At 40.6% G+C, this 18,574-nt stretch overlaps 1 protein-coding gene across 5 annotated transcripts in view; it reads right to left on the bottom strand.

Annotated features, from left to right (window-relative positions):
• The window catches only part of JPH1 (junctophilin 1), an 82,018-nt gene extending 67,582 nt beyond the window's left edge, over positions 1-14,436 (bottom strand). For all 5 annotated transcript variants that reach the window (XR_011737396.1, XM_065830383.2, XM_065830381.2 and 2 more), the window contains exons 1-2: positions 13,938-14,436; positions 6,582-7,338 (exon numbers count right to left, since the gene is read on the bottom strand). Coding sequence is in view for 4 of the 5 variants with exons in the window: in XM_065830383.2 (XP_065686455.1) it covers positions 6,582-7,338; positions 13,938-14,316 (1,136 nt within the window). In the remaining variant the exon portion in view is untranslated. The remainder of the gene's footprint in view (positions 1-6,581; positions 7,339-13,937) is intronic.
• Between the last annotated feature and the right edge of the window lie 4,138 nt (positions 14,437-18,574).

Genomic DNA, 18,574 nt, shown 5'->3' with positions numbered 1-18,574 from the left:
TGTTGTAATACAGATCAAAAATAAGATGCTGCGTAAAAAATAAGGCAAGAATCTGCATAACAGCTCATCTTCTTTGGCTACAAAAAGAGAAAAAAGAAAAGGCTTTTGCTAGTCTATCTCAGTATCATAAAAAAAAAGCAGTAGTTTTCACATACATCTGCTGGGCTGCCACTGTAAAGATCCTTTCAGCTCCTAAATTAAGTATTCTGGAAACTGGAAAAAAAAATCCTTACCCATCTGAAAAAAACATTTAAAAAAGATTTGTATATTAAAAAAGGCTATCTTAAATGGTTATTTTAAAAGCAGTGGTGCAATGTTGCATCATTTATGTTTTGAAAGCAGAGAGTATTTTCAAACTTGAATCAGTAATCTCCTGATTTTAACCAAGTTAGAAAAGCAACTCTGTGGTAACAATTCTATGTCTAATACAAACACAAAGTAAGATTTGCTGTACTCCAAAACTGCCTTTTTAAAAAAATCATATCCCTATTCAGACTTATGGCTGTAGGAAGGTATATTTGGATACAGGTATTTTGATAAATAAGTTAAATACTTGAGGCTTTCTTAAATTTCCAGCTGAGGGATAGTACAGGAGTAATTTTGCATATTTTTGGCTGCATAATCTTATTGCATTACATATGAACAAATCAAATCTGTGTAGCAATGTTTATACAATTTGTATATTTCAAACAGATGTATTATTCATTCCCTAGCAAATAACAGAGAACAGTCCAAGACTGTATTCTTTTACCAATAAGTTTTTTGTGAAACCTTAGTGAAAATGCGCCCCACTTAAGTTAGTGGTGTAACTCCCGCAGAATTCAAGGAACATATGGTTTCCCCTAAAGAATGCAGAATTCACATTAAAAACCCTACATATAGTAGCTCAAGACTTATTTTAAGTTTTACCAAAGCATTTTAGTTGTTATCTGCAAATGCAGTATGTAGTAAAATGATTAAACCGATTTTGTTTTGAACTTTAGGCAGCTCTTTATACTAAAGCAGTCTTATATAAATACCTTTGGTATTTGTTGGATCCTATTCCTAAACACAGTGTTCATATTTCAGCTATAATAAGTAAAGCATCTCAAAGACATGTGAGGGACTAGTCTTGCAAGTGTCCAGATTAGTTCCTTGAGTAAAATGAGAGTGGCAGAGTCAGCTAAATCCATCATGGAAAGCTGTGTGTGGTGCACATAATTCAGTGCCATTTGGAATGATTGGCAGCTGCCATCTAGTGTGGACACAAACTATACTACCACATACATATAATTCCAGCTATCCCTAGAAATCACAGTTTGTTCACGTCAAGTTGAGAGCACTGGTCACACAAGGTGATAAATGCAACAAAGGACCTAAACCATTTAGCACTCCTTCCTGACAGTTCCACGCACTTCACAAAACCCACCGCATGTAGCACAGCATACTGAAACTTACTCTGAATTCAGATTATGAAAAATATAAGCACTGGCTTCTTCTGTAACTGCTGTACTGTGAACACTGGAGCCCTGGGGCGGACGACTGAGCTGCAGCATTCAGCAGCAGGCGCTGCCCAGTGACCTGAAGCCAACATGACGAGGGGGCAGTGCCAGGCCAGGCCTCCAGGTACATCAAACTCCCTAAATCATCCTCAGCGTCGAGTATCACACAGCTACTGGCTCCAGGAGGCCACTGTGACAGCCAGGGAGAGCAGGGACCCAAGAAAGTCTAGGCTGGGGGAGCAGGGCTCACTCCTAAACAAAATCAAAGTCATTCTACTCGGTCTCTGCTACCAAGTCAATCCTCCTGCACCTTCCTCCTGCGGCCCCCTCCACCAACTTGAGGCTCCTTTGCAGCTGCGGAGAACAAAGCTGGCTGCTCATCACACAGGATCATAACCAGAGTCTCAATAGTTTCTATTAAAAAATAAAGGCTGAAACAAAGCCATAGCATCTGTATGCTTGGACACAAACATGTTAAAAATAAAACTGAGCTGTCTAAAAGAGCTACTCTGAAAAAGAAATCACTTCAGAAAAGACACAAGTTAATCCTCCTTCCATGCTCCCCTTGAAATGTCTCCCAAACTAGAGGCTTTCTAGTCACTGCTATCTGAGCAGGGACAGCTAATTAACAAGGAGGAACTGCTCTATGTTATTAGTTGCAAGATATTAGTTCTACTGTTATCTTGATCTCAGGTCCTTTCACAGTCTTTTGCCATATTGTTTCCATCTGTTGGGCAATGCCATTTTCCCAGACTGCAAGGTCTCTAGACAGGCTAATTTGTTTGTGCAGTACCTGACACAAAGGCACCATTATCCTCCAAACCTCAGGTGCTCATGTAATGAAAACCCATTACAATACTGCTTTCAAGGTGGTCAAAAGTTCTCACAGCATATTATGACAGTACACCTTACTTAAAACTCACTCACAACTTCAGAGTAATTAAAAGTATTTAGCTTCTGTGGAAGAGGGAAAAAAAAAAGAAGATATGATTCTTTAACCTGCTTATCTTGTGACCAGAAAGATCAATGGAGTGTAAGGAAAATATCAACAAGGAAAGATCTTCCTTTTCACTTCTTTCTCCTTTTTCCTCCACACACTACCTTCTAACTCATATTTCTTACTCTCACTGTACTGTTATCTTGTTCCTCTTGTTCCTGTTACTGCAAAGTTTGGTCTTTTTTTTTTCTCAGAGAGTCAACACTCAAAGAATTTGTAGTTGAATATTAGCTAGAAAAAATCTAAAGGGGGGAATACAAAAAAAGGCGTCTGGCTCTGAGAGCTGAATTCTGAACCCATAACAGTAACTTTTCTAGAAACAATAAAGTATATGAAGGGTTGTATGTAAACAAACCTCATTCCTTCTGCTTCCAGTACTACATATTTACTCGCAGGACTGATACATTTAAAAACACCCAGTCATACCAAGTAATAGAAGGCAAGTTAATGTCCAAACTCTGAAAGTTAATTGCAAAAACATTACAGTTTATACTGTCATAAGTGTTGATGAAGGCAAAGTTATTATAACACACTAAATAGCTCCTCTAATGAGAATTCAAGTGATTTTCATACTACGAAAGAAGCGCTCTAATATAATTCCAGTTGGTGCTGAACTGTAGAGTGATATCTCCTTCCACTAAGACACGTGATAACCATGAAAAGGAAGTTCAAAATCCCGAAAGTTGTTGTTATTTGATATCCTCAATTATATTATTTTATATCCTCAGAACAAGTTTTTATTTGGCTCTTGGTTGAATGGACACTTAGGGCTTTTTAACATCTTTCAAAGTGCTCTTCCAAATGCACATCTTCCAACATTTGAAGCATTTCACATGTGCTTGAAATAGTATAAAAAAGAAATTATTAAAAATTTATGGAAGGCAGGTTTTCCTTTTAGACACCAAGCCCCAAAAAGGCATATAGACAAAACCTGACTGCTTTTAGCACAAATGAGTTAAAGATGAATTTGACCTAATTACTGCCTATAATAATGATTTTTAAAAGTCTCTTAATATTTATAAATGGAAAAATATTGAACATACTTGTGAAATTCCTCAAATTCTGGGATTTTAACACTTACACTGCAATATTTTGTCTTAATTACAGCTAGCAAAACTAAAATACACAAACAAGACTCTTAAGTGGCAGCATCATTTTAAAAGCATTTTTATTCGCTGTTAATTTATAATCTCTTTTGGACAGATCTTTGTAGCAGAGGCTGGTAACTATTTCCCCGATACAGCAGTTTTCTTTACATCACACGATTTTGTGATCTGGTATCTCTTGAGAAATGCTGCTGTTATACCAAAAACACCTCAGTACAAATGCCTCAAATCCCAAAGGCTGAGTCAGGAGAGCCAATGTAAATTCAGGCTCAGAGAAGCAACGTTTAACCCAACTTTTAGATTTTTCTTTGTACGCTAAGCTGCCGTGATAGATAAAGGATGACTACACAGATTATTAAGGAGGACTTTTAGACATAAAAAGACATCAGGGATATAAAGCAGAACAGTGGTTGGTCTTGTCGATGACTGTGTGGGCATCTGTCACAGGTCAAACTACCAGCCAAAGCTGCCATGACCAGCAGGGAGCTATGAAGAGGAGTATGGTCTGGTTTCATTTGGCTGGGCAAACATTTTGGAAATAAATAATATAGGAAAGCAAACGTACAGCTCAAGGTTGTGTTGAAAAGGAAGGTATCTGGCTGAGAGTCAGGGTTTCTAGCTCTTTGGAATGGAAACCTGAACATTAAATGGTTTTGGGGGTGAGAAAGGTTCTATTTAGAGAGTTCTTCCTCTGCTGGAATGTAAATCTACAGTAAGCATGCATTGTGGTGTCATCTGCCAGGTCTTAAACACAGACGGTTTTTCAGGCGAGTGCATAGTGAGGTTATGCCACATGGGCAGAACCACCTTTGTATTATACATTAGAGAAATGAAAAAAAAGCACTCCTGGATTTTTTTGTGTAGTAGTGATCATTAGGAAACAGACAAGACTACCACCCTCACATTAATCTAAAACATTGCAGGACTTTTACTGTCTGAAGGATTAATATATCATTAATATAACAGTTTGCTAAAAAAGTAGTCACAAACCAATACTGGTCCTCAAGTTTCAGTAGGGTAGAAGGAAGTTCTTTCATCCTGAAACTGTACCAATCCAGTCAGCCTAGAATTTAGTAACTGTTCCAAGTGGAGGTTTTTTCCTCAATGCCCTATTAGAATCTCTTCTGGATGATCTGGCTCTTAGACAGTCAGCACTCCTGACTGCCAATACGTGACAGTCCCTGAGTTCACAGAATTACATGGTCTTGCTCCCACCGCTTCATACTAAAGACAATTCTGAAAACTGGAGAGATGGGAAGGGTTGTGTCATCTGTACTAGGTGAGGCCAATATGCACTCACAGGTGAAGTTAATATAATCTTTATGCCTGACGTTGCCTAAGTGTCAGGTCTCTTTGCCTTTGACTCAGTGACAGTACAGCTAGCGCAAAGGCTATGAAAAGAGAGGAAACCTGAATGTGTAATCTTCCTACCCACACTGATACTCATGGGGCTGTTTCAGAGAGATTCTCAGCTGAAAAGCCAAAGGAGTAGTCTATGGTCACAGTTGCACTACAACTGATGCCTTCTGCTGTTGCACTTTCAAAAACATCTTTTCAAGAAGTAAACATTGTTTTCATCCAAAAGAAGTAATTTGAACTCTGTTCTCCACCTAAAATTGAAGGGAAGGAACAGCAAACAGAACACTTCAGAAACAAATCTCTTCTTAAAGAGGAAGTGTGTAGACTTTGCCTTGTAAACTAATGGCCTCAGACTAACAGCTTTTTAATAGCTTTATATGAACTCCAAGTGGTGACTCCCCAATCCACACATCCCATCACCTCATTTTTTTCAGAACTAGGCTTATTATGTCCTGATAGAACATGAATGGGATCCAGTAATTTCTTAAAGTTAGCTATTACTGCTCTGCATTGCTATTGTGGTATGCTGTCATATAATGCCTTACATGTATTTATAGATGTAATTGAGTATATGCTACCCTCTAGTTACTTAGGTGATCACTGCTCAGAAAGGTTATTTAACAGTATGCTAACTTCTTCACATTTGTTTCAATTAGTTTTTGCTATGAGCTAATAATGTATTCTAGCTTTTCCATGGTTTTTGGTCTTTTCTATATTCTTTGACTCTCAGAAAAGGGACAGTCACTGAGCGCACACACTACTGACCACACCAAATCAGGAATCAGTTGTTCAGCTCTAAGTGTAATGTGACATCCTCTTTCTAAAATAGCATGAAGATTTTCTTTCATGCACATTTCTGGGCTCTTTTTTTGGTCCACAACATATTTGAAGAAAAGCCTGCCTGAGGAAACAAACTAAACCCAACAACAGAAAAACCGCCACAGAAACTTATTGGAAAGCATTAAAAATTAAATAGATTTTTAAAGAGCTCTCAGACTTAATAGTAAAATCTATTAAAATTATCTATACTGATTTAATTTGTAACAACTCGATTTCATACAACTTTGCTTGGTTTTCAGTTAGGTGAAAATGACATTTTTTCCCCACTACTAATACCTGTAACGCTTTTCCCATCTCAAACACTTAGCAGGGGGATGGGGACAAGATGACCACCACTGTTTGAAGTGGTGGTCAGAAGATCCAGACAAATTCAGGCTGCAGGAAAGCATGCTCCAGAGCAAAAGAATCTTTACATACAGAACTGATTTGGCAGATAGCATCCTGGCAACGGAATCAACAGCCTCTAAGCACAAGAGCCTTGACCATTGTTCTTACACTGTTCATATCACAATCTCTGAGATAACAGATGCATCTTGACATGCTCAATGTCAAATGGGCAACTTCAGTGAGGCTCAGATGCTATCCAAAACCTCACCAACACAATAAGCATAACTGGACCATACTTATGGGAAGACAGTCTTCACCTCACATCCTCAAACTATTTTCTGTTTCCTTTCTAGTTTTATTTTCCAAACAGTTTTAGAGCATAATGCACCAGCTCTTGGGTGAAAGCACATTGTAACACAATTTTGTTTTTGAAAACTCAGTGACAAACAAATACATTTTGTGATAACATACCTTGAAGTTGCAATTTCCACTTTGGTTCTTGCCATGGCAGCTGCTCGCTGTGCACCCTCTATTGCTCTGTCCACCTTTTCTCTAGTTTTTGTGTTTCGTATTGGTATAAGTTGCTTTCTTATTCCACGGACCAAAACATTATTTTTATATTTTCCCTCTTCTTTGGTGCCATCTGGAAACATGGTACATCCATACCCGTGCCGCCTGTTATTTAGCCATTCTCCTTCATATTTCATACCATTTGAACGCTCACTAATACCAAACCCACTGCGCTTGTCATTCTTCCATTCACCCATATAGGCTTCTGTAGTGGTGGCATCAACATGGTCTTCCATAGGGCAATAATCACAGTCACCATCTCCAAAACTAATTGTAGAGTTGGCATCACTAGAACTAATTCTGCTCATAGTAGCATCACTCCTGACGGAGCTCCGTTTGCTAGATATCGATGACCTAGATTCAGATTTTCTAAGTTTTATACTACCAAGAAGAGATCCTCTTCTGAATAAGCCTCCTTTTTTCTTAATGCCCATAGCTTCTGGATCACTGTGAAAATTGAGCACAAAACCTCCTCTTGTTCCAGCCGGACTGTCTGAAGTGACGTCATGCAGAACAGTGCCGTTGCTCTGCTCACTTCGAAGGGAAGCTAGAGACGTTCGGAGGGGTGAACGGATCACAGTTGCCATGCCATAGGGTACGCTCTGACGCACGCCATATCCATGCCGCATCCCTCCTGTCCATTGCCCTTGGTATGTACCTTTTAAAGTAACAAGGAGAAATTAAATTCAGGAAGCTGTAGCAGACATAGTACCCTACATCCAGTGTGCTACAGGCAATACTACGTTGTCAGCTCTGTTTTTTGGTAAGAAGAAATGCAGAAAAATCACAGCATAACTTATTTTGCCAACTAAGACACAGTAGTTATAATCATAAGCATTTTATGAATGGGTCTGTCTGTGGAAAAATTTTCAAGAGAAATTTCTAAAGCAGGACTCCCTCAAGATTTTTTTTAAGGTGGTCAGCAGAAGCAAAGCTGTGTTATAGGCAGTCAGCTGGGGAGGGACACAGGCATGGAGGAAGAGGAGGGAGCAGGACACTCATGGCTCTTTTCTCCAGCTGCTCACAGAAAAAACAAGTAGGAGTAAGTAGTAAACGTCCTGTTATCCTGGGTTTAAGATGACTACAGACTTCTTCTTGTCAGGACGTATTTGACAATCCACTAAATTGTCTTGTCTTCAGATGGGCCTTTGGATCCACTGTTATAAACCTATATTGTAAAATTAAATATTTTAAAATTTTTGCATGTGCTTGAATGAAAGAACAAAACCTTAGTATATCTTACTCTTTATGAATTCTTGATATCAACGCTTTTGGTTTCCCCACCACTGAAAACATGGCACTGCATTCTGCATTATGTTGTGACAGAAAGATCAGAAACATTAAACCTGTAGCACTTTTTTTTCCCTTCATTTGTTCTGCAGTATGTAAGACAGACCAGGCAGTAACAAACTTTTTTTTGCACACCATTCTGCCATAAATACATTTCATTTTTGCAATCATAACTATTTTTGTAAATTTTTTAAAGCAGCAATATAAGGAAGAACTATGTGGTATTTGCTATGAGAAATCATGGATATCCATGTAACAGAGTCCACGTAAAGCCATGTTTGAGACAAAACCCAGTATTATCAGATTACTACTACAGACAGTTTTTTTTCATGTATTCTCAAAAGGCATTTTCATTTTGATTAGATACATACTCCAAAGTCTGGCCTCCAAAAGTCATTTGTACCAGATGTTCCAAAGGAAGGTGCCAGGAACCCCACAACTGGCAAATACAAGATAATTTGCTTTCTAAGATCGCTTCACTTTAATTTCCATTAAACTGCTTTAAGCTCCTCAAAATGAAGTCTCTCACCCACCTAGTGCTGCTGCTTTATTTTTTTTTTTAAAGACTGTTCTGAGTCTGAATATTCTTACAGAAGGATGAATAAGCAATCTCTTAAAATATCTGCCTTTGATTGTGATCTGCTTTAATGGGAGCACCTATTAAAAATCTATTCTTCAGATAACTAAATACCAAATGTCAAATTCAATGACTGACTAAGTTTTTGTGAAAATATTTGTGAAATACCTGCAGTTTTAGAGGTAGCTCAAAGCTTAATTTGCTTTGAGATTTGATCTCCTTTGTAAAAGCGTACTATTTTGGTCATGTACATGTCAATTATCTATCAATTACTGCTTAACTGTATAACCTCTTCTGCTAAGTTATATTTCAGTGTTAACATGCGACTAAATTTGCCAAGTGTGCTTTCTCCATTACAAAATAGGAGATAAGTTCCACAACATAACTGTTTTGTGTTGGTATAAAATTTTCCCAAGTGGAAAGTTTTTGTTTTAACAGATGGCTGCTGACACAAACAAACAACTTTCTTGGTTTCTTTTCTCATTCTCTGTATCCTGGATACCTACTGCTGCACTGGTTGTAAGGGTGCTGAAGCTAGAAACATGATTATTTTAAAAAACTCAGCATATGGAGAAGAACAAATAGAAACATGAGCACAAAGCACTGGTATGACGCATTCTGTAAATACTGTAAAAATACAGCCATGCTGTATTTTTTTTCTTTATTAAACAGACATTTCCCAGAAATATATTAGTATTTTATGAACATAAATGACTACATTTTGTCCATAATTATATATGGGATCCCCCTAGTATTGTAATGATATGCTGGAGCTAAGAATCTGGCTACGTATACTTACTGCTATATACAACAATCTGTCTAATATTCTGCACCAGTTAATTTAATTTTAAAGTAATAAATCTAATTCTAATTTTGATTATACCACAATATTACATTAGTGCAGCAACTCATAATTATGGCTCTCCATGTTGCTATTTGAGTGTCACATTTGAAGTAGAATCAAGTTATTTCAGTGTGGAATTTTATAAAAATACAAAAGGTCAGCCTTTTCCCATACTAATACATTGTTTTAATTAATAAACATGGAAAGCTCAAAAATAATTAATTTAGGACACGTGTTATTCACTACTTTGTAGATGGAGGTGAAAGTGGTCACTGTTGCCCATCAGGGCGTTAAAACAAGGACAACTGATGTGGTATTTACTTGTCCAATTTTTCTTTCTACTGGGGAAATAAAACAAATGCCAGCTTCTTCTAAAGAGAAAACAGCCAATGAGAAAATGGAAGATTCATACTAAATTGGTCCTTAGAAAGTATCAAATATATTTAGTGCAGTCTTGCAGGTAACAACTATCTTTTCTGTTATTACAAATCCATTAAGGGAAAGGCTTCTAATACTAGTGCTAGAAAGCTGATTAATTTTCCTCGATTTTTTTCAACTTACATTTTAAAGGAAAAATATTTTAATGACATACAGAGGGCAGTTTCCAAAATGCAGATGCAAGAGACTTGTAGAGTAATTTGATTGACATTACCAGACTTCAACTGTATCATTAACAGAAAAAATTTTAGAAAACCTTAGTGAGCATGATAAAGTATGTTAATAGTGCAATATAATTAAATACGGCAGCATTTATGACATGATAAAAAACTTTTTCCCATATATGAAGATACAAACATATGCAATATTTACCTATCTTCTATATATAAATATGAATACATCAACAGGCACACCTTTTCCCATTTCACCTTACACTGTAATTGACAGTTAAAAGCAGTTCCAGTAAGGGTCAAGTGTTAAAATTTTGATTAACACGGTAATTACCAAGCTAGTTTAAAACTGTATTTGACCACGAAACAATAGCATTGTTCAAAAGCTAGGCTTAGTATCCTTTGTAACTGAAGAAATATTCAGCCTTGACCTCCACTGACCATCCATTTGGTGTTTAACTAGTTCCCCTGAAAAGATGTTTGTATTTGGAGCCTGAGAACTATTAGAAAGTATATTTTTAATTTTGTTTCCACTGGCAAGTTGCTGTAAGTTATAATTTCCTAACCTGTCACCTTAGAGTTACATTGTACCATCCCTCATCAAAAAACCCTCAATATATATTACAGCTGTAAATGTCATTGCCTGCTTGTGGCTAAAAATTAAAACTGCGCTGTGTGAGAAAATTGAGAGGCCAAGGACCCAGTAACTACTCCACTTGCTCTTATCCTTTACTTACATCTTCTGTGGTTTAACAAATTTGTTGTTATATGAAGATTTTTGCTTGCTTTTAGACTCAAACATTAGATAAGCATACACCTAGAAAGAAGACTACTCAGAAATCAAGAACCATACATACTACTGGTGACTTTTGCTTAAGGATGCATTTTGCTGCTGACTGACCTCTGTGGAACGACAATGCATAATCTTACAGCAAGACGCTTGTTATTCCTGTTGTTGGCAGGACCACAAACTGCTAACGAATTTACACAGACTGAAATTTCAAAATAGGCCTTAATTCCGTCATAAAGAATGCTCAGGTAGCCTCGCAGAACAAAATCTAGGGAGTTCAAAGGAGGCACAGAAGTACAGATTCCAAGAGGAAACAACCTGACAGGCCACTTGAAGGCCCAGCATAAGCAGATGCAATGAATGGAGGATCATGGTTTATAATTCAGTGTTTTCCTCAGAGATTTGACTGAGTGACATTTTTAAGCATTTAAACACAGCATGACATGTATTACTCATGTCAGGCAAAGTGTTGTGTACAGAAACACTGAGGAACACTGTCAATGTTTATGTTCCCTTTCCCTCCCTCAACTACATCTCCTAATATCACCAATGCATTTTAAAACAACATAACGAGTTAAAAAATAGCAGCAAGGAGGCCTGGACTGTAGTAAGTTTGAAAACAAAGTGGCCTAAATGTAATTTAAAATATAAATTGTATAAATTTATAAACTATACCTATATAAATAATAAATATATATATAGATGTATAAATCTATAAAACGTAACTACTCCAACATTTATACAGTCCTAAAATTACATTCGGCCCTTTGAAGGCAAATGCGAGCCTGACACAGCCTCCGGTGAAAAGAAGTTTGACACCCCTGGTCTAAACAGTTATTTCCCTATGCCAGTACTCTCAGGTCATAAAAAAGGAAGAGCTTTCTTGCACATATTTCACAGTATGTTAAACACATATGTAAATCTGGTTTCCCTGTAAGAACATTTCAGGCATTCTGCTGGTGTACAAATAGAGCTATTGTTCCCAGAGCACAAAAACACATCTGCAAACATCTATGACGTACTACTTTTCTTCATTCATGAGCACTTTCATTAAAATCAATGGGACTTCACACCCTCTGTTCGTATGAACCGAAACACATAAAATACTGGGGCCATGGTAACAGATTTCCATTAATAAGACTAAAAAAATATTACAGTGTAAACTGCGCACTTCACATTCAGTTTCAGACAAAGGATTTTCTGTGGAGTCTAAAAATTTAGAGAATTTACCTCCAGTTCTCAATATTATATTGAGAATTCAAAATTCTGCAAGAAGCCTAAAGAAAAAAAGGAACTTTAGTTTGAGAAAATCACTCCTAGAAGATTTACTGGAATGGTAATTCATTTCTCAGTAAAGGAAAAAAAAAAAAAAAGCCACTACAAATTCAGCTATTCTTTAGCTTCTAATTTACTAGCCAAAACAAATATAATAAAGACTGAAAAGTCTATTGTGTGGTGAAAATGAAACTAAAGTTCTGATCTCTTTCATGTTTCATGTTCTTGGTTTTTTAAATCCCCAAAGGTATATTTCGACTTTCAGCATCAGAACTTTCCACACCAGGAAACAATTTTCAGTCAGCTACAAATATATATAAACAAGGGGATTAAAAGAGTTCAAGGTAAAAAAAAAAACCAACACAGTATATTTCATTTTCTGAAGGAAATGAATCTCACCTCACTCATTACATTTTGTATTTCAGAAATGGGGGGGAAAAAAAAAAAGACCCCAACTTGTAAAGGTCTCTTTTTCTGCTTAATTCAAAAATATCTATTCTCTGACATGATTCTTAAAGTTTGACCACAAATCTCTTACCAAAAGTTACTGAAGAAACCCATAAAAGCATGATTCAATATAGGTTAGCCCTTTGGTTGCATCATGTGAACATTACCCCTGATTTTGGTTTATTCTGTTTCTTGCATGTTACTCAATGCTGAAGCAAGCAACATTTCTGTAAAAAAAAAAAAAAAACACCAAAAAAGAAAACCAACAACTCACTAGTCCTAAAACTGAGACCAGTTTTTCCCGTTACAATGGAGCAAACCAAGTTGAAGAGCAACTCTGCTGAAGTCACAGGTGGCACTTCCGCTAATGCTGATGACATTACAGCAGCAAAGGATGAATTAAAGAAATATCAGGGTTACTTGCCACGCAGAGAAGGAAATGATAGAGGTACAATAACCATAACTGCCCATTCAAATAAGCTTCAGTCCTAAGACACCTTTTTGAACTTTGGCTTCTTTATTGCTCCTAACTTAAACAGGAGGGCAGACAGCCCCATATTCTCCACACCCTTACCAGGAGCTGAACCCTAGAAACACTGGTTTTTAGCAGCAAATGATGTGAAAGGCAGGCCTGTGTAATTTCACGACACGGCTTGTACTTTGAGCAGTGTGTTTAAAACTCTCCCAGATTTTAATAAAATATGAGCTATGACACGAGGGCGGACCCAAGTTTCATTGATTTTACGGAAGCTGTGTTACCCACTTCGTTACCTTCAGCGTCCTGTTTACAAGCCAAGCGTACTGAGTGTGTTAAGCGGTCCCTGCTAGTCTTGTTACTTTACAAGGGCTCGCTTATTGAGTTCTTGCCACGGAGCAGTGCGGAGGGAGCGAGGTGGCGGCTCGCCCGTCTACTGCCTCTCCGAGACAGGCGCTGCCGGCCCCGGTTATCGTTATCGCGGGCAGGGAGCCCGGCAGCCGCCTCAGCAGGGAGAAAGGAAAGCTCTCCGCAGGCAGTCGTAATGCGGATTTCCACCAGCTGCCCGGGAGAAAACGACGAGCCCGGCAGCGCAGCCCGCTCCGGAGCCCAACCCACGTCCCGCCGCGGCCGCTCAGCTGGGCCGGGCGGTTCCTCACGGAGCAGGGCGGGGCGGGTGCGGGGCACCTGTGGCGCTTCCCCGGCCGCCCGCGGGGCCTCCGGGGCAGCGAGGCCGAGCGCTGAGGAGCTCGCTCCCGGTCGGGACCAGCGCACGGACACGGGCGAGGGAAGGGGCCGCGGGGTCGGTGTGAGGGTGACGGTTGGGCACGGGGGTGGGGGGAGGGGCCCTCCCCGCGGCGCGCGCGCCCACGCAGGCGCGCCCCCTCCCCTCCCGCTCCCGCTCCCCCCCCCGGTGCCGTCGCGCGCGGGGCGCCCCCCGCCGGCGCCCACCTCCGTCCCCGTAGGTCTCGACGCCGTATCCGTCCTGCAGCCCGTTGCTCCAGGTGCCCTCGTAGCGGGCCGGCGTGCTGAGGCTCTGCCGCACGCCGTAGCGCCCCTTGAAGCCGTGGGACCACTCGCCGCGGTACATCCACCTGCCCTTCGTCTCCACGCCCAGCCCGTGGCGCTTGCCCTGCGCCCAGTAGCCCAGGTAGGTGTTGCCGCTGGGCCAGGTGTAGCCGCCCGCCACCTCGAAGCCGTGGGACCAGGAGCCCGCGTACTCGCCCTGCCCCTTGGGCCCGGTGCAGATGCCGTGCCCGTGGGCTTTCCCGTCCTCCCAGCCGCCGCAGTAAGTGCCGCCATCGTCGAAGTCGAACCGGCCGCCCGTCATCCAGGGCAGCGGGGCGAGCGCGGCGCCGCCGCCGCCTCCCGCCCGCCTTCCCTTCCCTGCCTGTCCTGCCTTCCCGCCGACCGACCGCCCCGGCGCTGCCCGCGACTGCGAGCGCTCCGCCGCCCGCCCGCGCCCAGCCCAGCCGCAGCCCCGCGGCGGCGGCAAGCAGCGCCCGCCCCCCGCTCCTCCCTGCCCGCCCCCCGACCGGGACCGCCCCCGGCCGGAGCCGCGGAGCAGGTGCGCGCCCCGCGGGCCGGCTGGGGGCTGTGCCCGCTGCAGCCGCTCCCCTGCACGGGTGGGCTTGGCCCCCGGGAGCGAGCGGGTGCCCTTCGCGGCGGGGTCTCCGTGTGCGTTCCCCCGTGCTCGGGGACGTGCGTGTCCCAGGGCGGGGAAGGCCGGGGCTCCCGGGCGTGCGGCGGCTGCACCGCCTTGTCCTGAGCTCCCTCAGCGCTACCTGTTCCTTGGGCTCCCGGGCGGGTTGCTGCTGCACCTGCCAGCGCCTGCAACAAGTAGTCAAAAGGAGAAAGGCTTCCAAGTGGTCCCTGTGACTTTTATTTTTTTGTTTTACTTTCTCTAAGCTCTAAGACCGTGCTGTAGAACACATCTGAGTTGTGCTTTGCCCCTGTTTCAAACCACATATGGAGCCCACCTGCCCGAAGGGGCAGATCAGTTCCATGGGCTGAGAAAAAGGGCACACAAAGAGCGTGGGTTGTATCAAGGCCTTTCAAAGACAGTGCTGCTAGGAACTTCTTAAGGAAGCTCTTGTTGTTGTGCTAAATCCTGCCAAGTACTCCTTTGCCAGATATTTGATAATCAGATAGAAATATAAGAGCAAATGACCGGAGAAACATGGAAGCTTAGAAATAGCAGACAAAATAGGCAAGAAGGGACTGAAAGCTGTTGTCACAGGGCATCTTTTCTGAACCCTTGACTTTTTGTTCTTTTGCAATTATAGACCAGGACTGGAAGAAAATCTGAAAGGAAATGTTGCTCTTCAATGGGGATTTTGTTAAAAACATGAATCATACTTACTAATCATGGGGAGTGGTACTATCTTGACACAGATGATTTTGAAAAGTAGGGAAATAGCAATGGCTATGTTAGTAGCAATGAGTAAAAGCAGAAACTTAATTGCAAATGAAAGATTTGAACACAACCATCGGAAGTTGAAACAGTCAAGCTTCAGAAATTTATGCCGAATTCAGCCCAGTTACAAGTAGTTTTGACTTAAACGTAAATGGAATTACTGCACATATTAAACATAACCATTTAACTTGGATAAATTTCCAAGCTTTGTGCTTCACAGGACACTGTTCTGTGGACATTTTTATGCCACACTTGCACAATTCAGTGCTGAAGTATCTCTCCTCTTTCCTGGATTGAGTTGAGCACTATAACTGAAACATGTCTCTGTTGTCTCCTCTCATCAAAGCATGCTAGAAACTTGTTTCTGTTCCAACAAGGGGCTTTGAGGTTTCTTGTTCTGCTTGAAAATGCATAGGTAAAAGACTCTATGCACATGCTTTGAGACACACATGCAAAGAGTGGAAGACAAGATCAAACACATGTGCTTTGTGCATGAGAAGATGGGGAAGCTTTCAGTGCCCTTTTGTGCCCTGGGAATTTTGTTCCGTTATTTTGGAGCGTGGAAAACCAGACAAGAATGTTGTTGCTGTAGCATAGACATCATGAAGGCTTCCATGCATATTAGACAAGGCTATATATTGTGCTCAAGTTAGGGAACGTGACCTTCATTGCTATATGAGGTTTTGTACAAATCTGTTACAAAGACTGGAGGAGAAATCTGGAAAGGTTGCAGTAGGTGGGATTGAAGAATAATATTCAGTTTAGTATCTTATGAGTATTTCTTAAGCTCATCAGCTTTTATGCCCTACATACTTTGCATTTCTTATTCAAGAAAAGGATTCGAAACAATAGTGGTGATCATATGTGTGCTTTGAGGAGTTTAGTGTTTTCACTCTATCAATCTCTCTTTTCTATCCTCTTATGCAAGATAAAGCCCTGTCATGTGTTAACAGAATTTCAGAAGAGCTAAATGGTTTAGGTAGGCATGGGGAACTACATGTTGGAAGTCAGCATGCCTATAGCTGATGCTGGTATACAAATCCCTTGTTTATAATTGTGCATTTTTCTACAAGCAGAGTTTTATGTAGTACATGCATTGTCATGGTGGAACTGGAGCTGCTGAGCAACAGTTTTATCTGTTGTGGGGCAAGTGTTGCCTCACACAGTGTTTCTGGGTGCTGTGGACACAGTGGAGGTGTAAGGCCAGCATTGCCTTACACAATACTTTGTGCCCTGTGCACACCAGGGACAGGACCAGCAGGGATGGGAGCAGAGGTGGGATGGGATGACCGGTTAGCAAGTCTAGACAGTGCCTCTGCAACTTAGCAATGGAAGAGGTGGATCTGATGAGGGAGTGTGAGATTCCTCCAGCCCCTCCACAGGTCTGAGCTGCTCCTCTCAAGAAGCAGAAATGCCCAGGTTCCTGGCAGTAACTGTGATTGTGCAAGTCCCTGGATGCCTAGGTATCACATTTGGCTCAGTATTGGTGAATTACTGTTTTTGCTGTTGATTCCACCTGAATAGTTGTATGACTGAATACCTGGATTTGCCGTTGTAATGGCTTGAGTAATTGCACTACTGATGTATGTGTGTTACTGTAATGCTACTTAGAGATAAATTGTTTATCCCTGAAGCTGTTGGTCTGCTGTGTTATTGTATCCTGAACTTATTGAGGCTGCCCTAAGTTCTTATATCTGTACATTGGAAGACATTGGACCATTGCATTAATGAAATAAGTATCTGCCTGTTAGTCCTTTTTTTTCACCTGCTTGACTTATATTTTGTAGGCTTAATATTAGATAAGGTGAACCAACATGATTGGATGGGCCAGAAGCGAACAATGAAATGATGTACATTTTTTCTTATCACAAGTGTGTCAGTGGGTCTTTTTTTTAGTGATCTGTAAGTGACACTACAATGAATGGTAATCTTGCATGTGGTTTATATTTACAGGTGTATTCATTTAAATGAAGTAATAAATTTAAACGAAGTTGGCCCTTGATGATAGGATAACTTTATCACTGTCAGACTTCTCTTATTATGTTTTCAGCAGGGGATAAATTTTGATAGATATGAGGATAGAAGTGCTTTGCAGAGAACTCTTAGCATCACTCAGCCAGAGTCTTGATGATGCAAGAAGTCACAAGTACCTCCTTGCTGATGAGGTTGTAGATTTTTTTTAATTTTTTTTTGCAGACAAATTTCGCATTGACAAGCCTCATCTTTAGTTCTTGTGACTTTGTGTTTGCTTCTGGCCAGACTGTAGGTAATAATCCTATGAAATGTGTAGCATGTATGTGTTTAAATACTTTAGATCCACATATTTTGTTTCCTTGGACACTTCCTTTCAATATCAAGTTAAAAATTGTTCTAAGACTCCATAAATGCAGAAGTATGCATTTATAGGTAGATGAATGAGTTTACCTGTTTTGTCTAAAAGAAATGTAATTGCTTCCACTGATTTTCTTACCTGCCCTACAAAAGTTATTTTCTGAAGTTTTTGACATGTGTAATGCTCAGAAAATACAAGGTCCAGATGCAGTTTTTTTATAATTTACAAAAAAAAGTGATTTTTATTGTATATTGGCCAAAGAGTTTACCTTGAGTAGTTCCGTTTCTTTGTAAGTCATCACAGCACTAGGTCTGATGACACTGTGTACGCAGAAACTGTGCTGCAGGGTTGTATTTAAAAAGATCCTTGATGCAGGGATGGTAAATGCAGCAGGTGAAGGCATTAAACTCCAGAGATTTAGTATTAACTAGATACAAAACTATTGAGTTTAAACCATTAGTCTATAGATATCTGATACATGAATAAAAATTAGGCACATTTATTCTTACCCTTAAAAGCCTGATTCAGCAGAGAATTACTTTAAGTACTTTAGTAATCCCATTTATTTCAGTGGGACTACACATGAGCTTTAAATTAAACATCTGCAAGATATCTGTGCTCAAATAAAGCAAAGCTCTGAAGAATGTTCTCAAGTGCTTTGCAGAACAGAAGCAGGATGCTTAACTGATGAAGTCCATGAGCTGAGCACATTGTATGGGATGAATTCCCACACAGGGCTGCTGCCTGGGAGGCAGGAACAGAGGAGTAAAGGTGGTACAAAAGCCACAGTGTAGAAATTTCAAAGCCAACTAGGTCTTTCCTGGCTCCATATGAATGGCC

The sequence above is a fragment of the Patagioenas fasciata genome, chromosome 2 (assembly GCF_037038585.1).
Source record: "Patagioenas fasciata isolate bPatFas1 chromosome 2, bPatFas1.hap1, whole genome shotgun sequence".
Taxonomy (NCBI): Eukaryota; Metazoa; Chordata; class Aves; order Columbiformes; family Columbidae; genus Patagioenas; species Patagioenas fasciata.
The sequence above is the reverse complement of the archived record's forward strand: the minus strand, read 5'-3'. Positions and strand labels throughout refer to the sequence as shown.